This window comes from Solanum dulcamara, chromosome 4 (genome assembly GCF_947179165.1).
Source record: "Solanum dulcamara chromosome 4, daSolDulc1.2, whole genome shotgun sequence".
NCBI lineage: Eukaryota > Viridiplantae > Streptophyta > Magnoliopsida > Solanales > Solanaceae > Solanum > Solanum dulcamara.
Genome location: NC_077240.1, coordinates 43,515,309 through 43,522,879, shown reverse-complemented (window position 1 = coordinate 43,522,879; position 7,571 = coordinate 43,515,309). Strand labels below are relative to the sequence as shown.

At 38.6% G+C, this 7,571-nt stretch overlaps 1 protein-coding gene across 1 annotated transcript; it reads right to left on the bottom strand.

Moving 5' to 3' along the window:
* Nucleotides 1-209: 209 nt before the first annotated feature.
* LOC129887387 (ADP-ribosylation factor) lies at nucleotides 210-6,202 on the bottom strand. The gene is made up of 7 exons (XM_055962467.1): nucleotides 6,108-6,202; nucleotides 5,216-5,373; nucleotides 4,692-4,762; nucleotides 927-1,046; nucleotides 722-840; nucleotides 542-623; nucleotides 210-459 (listed from the first exon to the last, which is right to left on the bottom strand). The coding sequence occupies exons 2-7, from the start codon at nucleotides 5,361-5,363 to the stop codon at nucleotides 454-456; spliced, it is 546 nt and encodes a 181-aa protein (XP_055818442.1). The 5' UTR covers nucleotides 5,364-5,373; nucleotides 6,108-6,202; the 3' UTR covers nucleotides 210-453.
* Nucleotides 6,203-7,571: the final 1,369 nt, after the last annotated feature.

The window sequence follows — 7,571 nt, the reverse complement described above, 5'->3', positions numbered from 1 at the left end:
CCAAAGATGGAACAGCTTTTCTAAAAAATTTAGTGAACACTAAATAATCTTCAGTCCAAAGCCGATAGGACAATGAACAACAAACAACCACTCGGGGAATATTCTTACCACTAGCAAAATTCCGATACTATTACTATTAATCTGTTTTGCATTTTGTACACCCATTCCAACATCAGACACATAGGACAACAAAGTGGTGCACACGGCTATGCCAAGTTTCAAAACCAGATACTATACTAAAATATCATTACATTGCCAATGTGCATCCAGCAATGTGGAACTATGTCATGCTCATTGATGATAAACCATAGAGAGGGTAGAAGGGTAGGGCCTTCCCCAGAATTGTGATCTGAACAGATATTTAAAATCTCCAAACTAAAAATATAACAAGGAGATAATGATGTAATTTCTCCGGATATAGCAAAGCGAGAAGCATCCTACCACACCATTGCATTAGGCCTGAAATTGCACCAGAAGTTACAGATAAGAGAATTTCTTTTAGAAAAGCCGAGTACTGTAATGATGCAGTTACTGCATATACCTTGCTGGCGATGTTGTTTGAAAGCCAATCCAGTCCCTCATATAGCCCTTCTCCAGAAGTAGCACATGTACTCTGGATATACCTGTGAGGGAGGGGGGGTCTTTAGATACAAGCTTATCTAAGAGGCTAATTGACAGAAAAACCAGGCCTGAACTTGATGTTGGTGCCCATATAAATTACCAGTGTCGCTGTCTGAGAGAATGAAGGCCAAGCTTGTCGGTGATTTCAGCCGCATTCATTGCATTTGGAAGATCTTGTTTGTTAGCAAAAACAAGCAGCACAGCTTCTCTTAATTCATCCTGCAGAAAATGTATTTAGATATCAAGAACTGCTGTACCCCAAGGGGGTTGGACGGGTATCTGGTTTGAGATTTTATCACAATTACCTCATTTAACATCCTGTGAAGCTCATCCCTTGCCTCAACTACACGGTCTCTGTCATTGCTATCAACCACAAAGATGAGACCCTGTGTGTTCTGGAAATAGTGCCTCCATAGAGGTCTAATCTGCAAGTGAACACAAAGATAACAGTAGAAACACACTTTAAGGATTCTAGCTCTTCCAGAATCAGACTACAATATACCTTTTTTATGAAACTGGAAGAATCACACTGCAATATACCTATAACCGTGCCTTTAATGTTAAAAACATGAAACCACTAACAGATTGTAGAAAGACAATTGAAAAGAACCAAGATAGGTACACTTTGGTACAAGGTGCTATAGTCAATTCAAATACAAAAGAAATAACGTAGGTCCACTTATATTCATTAAGGGTCGTTTGGTTGCTGGTTAGGAACAGAGTTAATCATGTAGTAAAACTAGCATAGCAATACCATGCCTGGTAGCTTTTTAGTTGCTTTGTATAAAATTCAGCATACCAAGTACGGTGTTTGGTTGTCATTTTACAATTCCACATAAATAAAACATGTATAAGTTGTGGGTCAATATCTGTATTATTTTAAGCAGGGTAGAAGATTGAATAACTAACACATGGATATTAGTTATATATACATGAATAACTAGTACATGCATTGCTAACACTTGCATAACTCTAACCAACAACCTAACGATCCCTTGAGCGCTCGACACACTGCCTCATACTCGTCACTTTTGTAAATACTCAACAAACCAGGTTTCACCTAGGAAATTATGCGACTGAAACTACCATTCTAAGCCAAAACCTGGGTCCAAGGTTAAAAAATTCTTTTTTTACAGGTACCGTTCCTGAAGGTTTGGTCCTTCGACACCAGTTTCCATCTTAGCTTTATGTAACTGATGTTCAGTATGATCAAGCTTTCAAGACTGATGCCTCACTCAGAGGGGGAATCTTACTAGATAACTTGTTGCCTGCTCTACAGGACACCAATTTCTGCCTTAGCTATATGTAACTGACACCAGTTCAGGAACTATCTCCTCAGGCTAAGAGCAAGTTCTTGCAATTTACTGCATCCATGAGACCTCAAGGATGATGAGATAACCAATGTTTACCATGCATCTCACTTTGTTGACCTTCCATCATTCAGGGTTAAGGGTGTGAACATGCCAGTTCCATGTTTGGATCATACACAAGCTTGAGCACAGCTCATTAGCACGTGTTATGATCATCTTGAACTGAAATTCAACTTGGCTCGAACATAAGTTAAGCTTTACTTGTTTGTGGATCATACTAGAAAGAGAAATATAAAGAGAAAAATCATTTGTGAGATTGTTTTTGCTTCAATTTTTACTTTTCCCAGTTTTAAACAAAGGCTATAGACTATTTTGAAAAGCTTGAACACTACATATTAGATCCCTAAACTGGTCCAAATGAGCAAGCATATAATCATCTCTATAATCTTTTTCATATTCCTTATCTGATTTGGATAATCTTTTTCACATCCCCTATTTCATTTGGATAATATTTTCATATGTTGCATCTCATTTGGGTGATAAGAGAAGAGGGTTGGCCCCCAGGGTTTTGGTCTAGTGGTGAGAGCACAACATGTGATATTGGGGTTAGGTGCATGTCACGGGTTCAAACCCTAACATGAACAAAAGCTTAGTACTTTAGCGGAGAAGGGTAAAGTTGCGGCCCATTATTCAACCGAGTTCCGTACCATGCACCACTGGCCCTTGAGATATTTTTGGTCATCCGAAAAAAATATGAGCAGAAGGGAGGTAAAGAGAGTGAGGTGGAGGAGGGTTGGAAACAATGCCTAAGAGTCGGTAAGTAGCAGTTGTCCACGAAAAGATAATGACAACAACAACAGGGGGGGCAACCGCAGAGAAATGAGCAACAAGCACGGTTCTGTGTGATTGTGTGATCTGTGTATAAAAAATGTGAAAAACAAAAATATGAAGAAAAGAAAGTGTTCCTTACCCAAAAAAAGTGCTGATAGAGCATACATGAGTTAAGCCAAAGCCGAGCAAGGATTTCTAACTATCAAGTAATACTGAGCTCAAGTTAAGTAAATGAGGTGGTGTTGCATTTAAAGCAGCCAAGGCCTAGCATTTTCAGCAAAGGCTCGACTCGCTAACACATCTCATTGAGTGGGAGAGTAAAATCCTTTCCTTCTAACAAATTACCATATACCCTTCTCTTCTAACTTCTCACTTCAGATCATACATATTCCAGCATAAATACATAATCATAAATGCCTACATGCTCCATATTCTAGAATGTTTCATACAAAGGCTACACTAGAAGCTAGCATGTCTCACACATGAAAACCGACAGAAAAGAGGATTTATCCAGTGCAGCAGGTGTTTTTTATGTGGAAAGTCGTCCGAAACTTGCGTTCAGCTGTATCTGCACTGCCCCATCACTGTTCATCTTGTGGAGTTACAGTGGGTAATGCTACAGCAAACTAATAAGTTATTGAAGCGTTGGCGCGGAAAAGGGTTGACCAAGAGAAAGAGGATTTGTGGAACACTATAACAGCTATTGTTCGGTGGATTGTTTGGATTGAGAGAAAAAGAAGATGCTTTCACGACATGGCAAACATACAGAAGTTGAAGTCATATTGTATTATTTTTGGTGTAAGAGGGAACAAGCAGATGATGCCGAATCTATTTTAGAGGGATTAGAATCACCACATGATTAGAAGGATAATGCTTCTGTAAGACTCCCTACTTTGCTGCACATGTACTGTTTCAACAGCACATTCCCTTTCAGATGTTCCATTTATGTAATACCTAGCATGACCTTCTCAAAACAAATACTACCCTCAAAGCCTTAAATGAAACCTTTTCCTAGCCTCAAACAAAAATGTCTTCAAAAGTTATATTCCTATATGTCCTATAAACCAATTCCTTATTTCCCAACTTATTTTCAAGGTTTTTGAGTCTCCCATAGCAAACACATATTCATAGGAATGGAAGAACAATTGTGCAACACCTGATGTGTGGAATAGGATGGGTTCGAACCATGCTGCAAACTGAAGTCTGGTATATTTGAGTGGAGAAAGGTAGAGGGATTGGCCCATTATCCACCGAGTCTCGGACCATGTGCCACTAGCGCTGAGACATTTCTTGGTTATCAAAAGAAACCAAAAAAAAAAACAATTCAATGACCATCTGTTTGCCCAGAGGTATACAATGAAAAATGAAGACCTTTGGGAAGAACTTTTAGTAGAACAATGCTAAATTTCCAGCCGACTTGATAAATCAGACATCAGTGTTCTGAAGAACTCACGGTAGTCTATAAAAAGTCAAAACCATGTTTGCCACAAGATAATTTGCTATCCCTTAGAAGAGAGAAGAGATGACACTAGCTGACTCAGTTCAGTATAGCATATGATCATGTTAGGTGTAGATAAAACTATAGTCAACACCTGACCATCCATAAGCACATTAATTCCACATAAATAAAGGCATTCTCAGTAAATTAATATCAAAGGGCCAAACATTGCTAAACTAGTTATGGAAGCTTATCAAAGTCAGAAAAGTATGCACTTTTTCAAAAGAAGAGAAACTCTCACAAGAAAATCATGCAACCAACACAAATTTTCAGTGAAGGGGAGAGTGACATTAAGGTTTCGAGCGCTAAAAAACTTCTTCAGAGTTGATAAACTATTACCAGAAATTTGAGTCATGGAGAACTAAAGAACTGCAAGATCTCAGGTAATATAAGACAAAAACAGGTAATCAGGACATAAGAACTTCTTGTACCTTGTCCTGACCACCAACATCCCACACAGTAAAGCTGATGTTTTTGTATTCAACAGTCTCCACATTGAAGCCTACCATTGAAATAGAAATGGTTCAAATTACATAGCAATTATTTGGCATGATAAAGAAATCTCTCCTAACAACACACATGATAAGCATTTGATTAAGATACAAAATTCAAGGCCAAAATACCAATCTGCGAAAATTGTTTGATTCCCCAACATATCATCCCCATTCTCAGAGGTTACAATATCTCCCATATAGCACATGTAAATGCAAATAATGTCTAGTAATATTTCTAGAGTAAGCCAGCCAATCCTTGGAAGTATACCTATCAAATAACAGTAATCAATGGATAGACACAACACATTCTTTTTGGCCATACAGATCAACATAAGCTTACTTTCAAGTAGCATACCCCATGATGAGTTAAATTTCTAAACATGCAAAATGGTGAACCAAAATAGGTAAAATAAAATAAAAGTAAAAGAAAACGAAAACAGATTCCACAGAAGGAAGCATACCAATGGTCGGGATAGTGGTAACAATTTCTCCCAACTTGAGCTTGTACAGAATTGTGGTTTTACCAGCAGCATCGAGACCAACCATAAGAATTCGCATTTCTTTCTTTGCAAAGAGGCGACTAAAGAGTTTAGTGAAAGACAGCCCCATCTCCACGAATCTGAAAAACAACATAGATACATATTATGGGGGATGAAATCTAAGAAAACAACTACTTTCCAAATAAAATAATTAGCATATGAATTATTCCCAGGCCAGAACACTTTCCCCTGTCCTCATTGTTTCTGTATCAATACTTAGCAAATCTCCAGTGCTGACAATACCCACCAACACCCATCAATTTCTTCTTAATATTATTAATTTGGGGAAGAAGCAGACAAAAATTTACCACTTTAAGCACACCATTTGTGGTGACAACTTCACGGCATATCAAAAACCCTATTATTACCCTCTGACACACTTTTCCATAATGATGCTGGACAAATGATCAGTTATGAAACAAATAATGCTACATGTAATGGTGGAGAGAAAGGAGCATTATTTAGTGGCTAAAATTCCTTCAAAGGAACAAAACAATCACACACAGAGCAGATATTACAATTTGAGAACGTTGTGAATTTAATAAACCAGAAACTGAACGTTCATCCCGTAAGGTGCAAACCACCTTCAATTAGGAGAGTTTCAGTTGGGAACGTGTAGCAAGCTTGATCAGATGGAAAAGCAAAAAAAAAACAATGATGATTGAGTAAAGAGAAGTAGTACTAATACATGGTGTAATTGCAAATCATATATTTTTCAGAAAGGAATTGGAACAACAACATCTATAATTAGGAAGAGATAGAAGGGTAGATCTCAGATGAGATATTCAAAGAAAAAAGAAAGGTGTGTTGTTACCGAAGATCGGCCGATGAGAGAGGATGAAATCAGTAGATCTCTATTGTGAAGCAGCGCCAACAGCATCCACCACTCTCAAATCTCAAATCTCAAATATCAAATCTCAAATCTCAAATCTCTTTTGCTCGGCCACCGAAAAGGAGAGGAAGTGAATTGTTGGGCTCATATTCCTATTTATTTCCTCCTTTCCCAATTCTCTCCGTTTCTCGCCGTCACGTCCTTATGATTCCGTTATAACTTCGCGTCAATGCGCACCACTTTGGGGAATTTATGCCCATTTTTTGGAAAAATTGATGCATAATATTTTCTAGGGTAAATGACACTTTTAGTCCTTAATGTCCCGGATTTAAACCTCAACTAAGACTTTCGTGCGGCACTTGATAACTCACTCACGATTCTTTCACAATCTTGTATGTTCAAGTAAGCCTTTTCAACTAGATCGCTAATGAAACGCTAGAAGAAAAAGACACACGAGAGATTTTAAGAAGGCTTTGTATATTGTTTGGAAGATTGCTTGTTGCTTGATGGGTGTACAAATGAATGGCCCCTTCTATTTATACTACTTCCTAGGGGCTTAAGTGCAAATAAAAATTACTATACAAGTCCTTCCATATTTGTAAAGAAGTTTCTATTCAAGAATTTTCTACATATCTATAGAATTCTAAGGCTTTCAAGACTTCTCTACAAGGTTCTAGAGTCTTTCATTAACCTTTTCAAGACTCTAGATTCTTTTCTCTTTCCGATGATCAAGTGGTGGGTCATGACATTCTTCCCCACCTAATCTGGCGACGACCGCGGCGCACTGCTACTGCAAGAACTCCCACACTTTGTCTTTATAATGCCAAAAGTCTTCATATCGTTCCCATCTGTCCTCCTTCGGAGATTGTCCCTTCCAGTGGACAAAGATCATGGTAGGGTCCTGTTGTCCCTTCTTTTTTCAGGCCTGGTAGTCAATAATAGCCTCGATGTCTCGATCAAGAGAGGCAGTGATTGTAATTAGTACCTAACTTGATTCACCTCGGCTAGGGTCATCCTTGTCCTCATGGTATGGCTTGAGGACACTAGCATGGAAGACAAATGAACCTTGATATGCGATGATAGCTCCAACTTGTATGAGATCTTGCCAACCTTGGCAACGATCCTGAACTGGCCCTCATACTTTCATACTAAGTTTTGATACATGCCTCGCAATGTTTTAAACTGTCTTGGGTTGAACTTTACCAAGACCATGTCTCCAACCTTATAATCAGCGAGACGACGCTTACAGTTGGTAAATTTCTTCATCTTCTTCGTTGCCTTATCCAAGCAGGACTTGGTAGTGTCAAGCTTCTTCTCAAAGCCCTTGGCCATATGATAAGCCCCCAAACTCTTGCCCTCAAACACGATCGGTAGTGAATGTGGAATTTATGGCTAACTCAAACGGTGTCCGCCTTGTGGCCTCACTCCGCTGCAAGTTGTATGAGA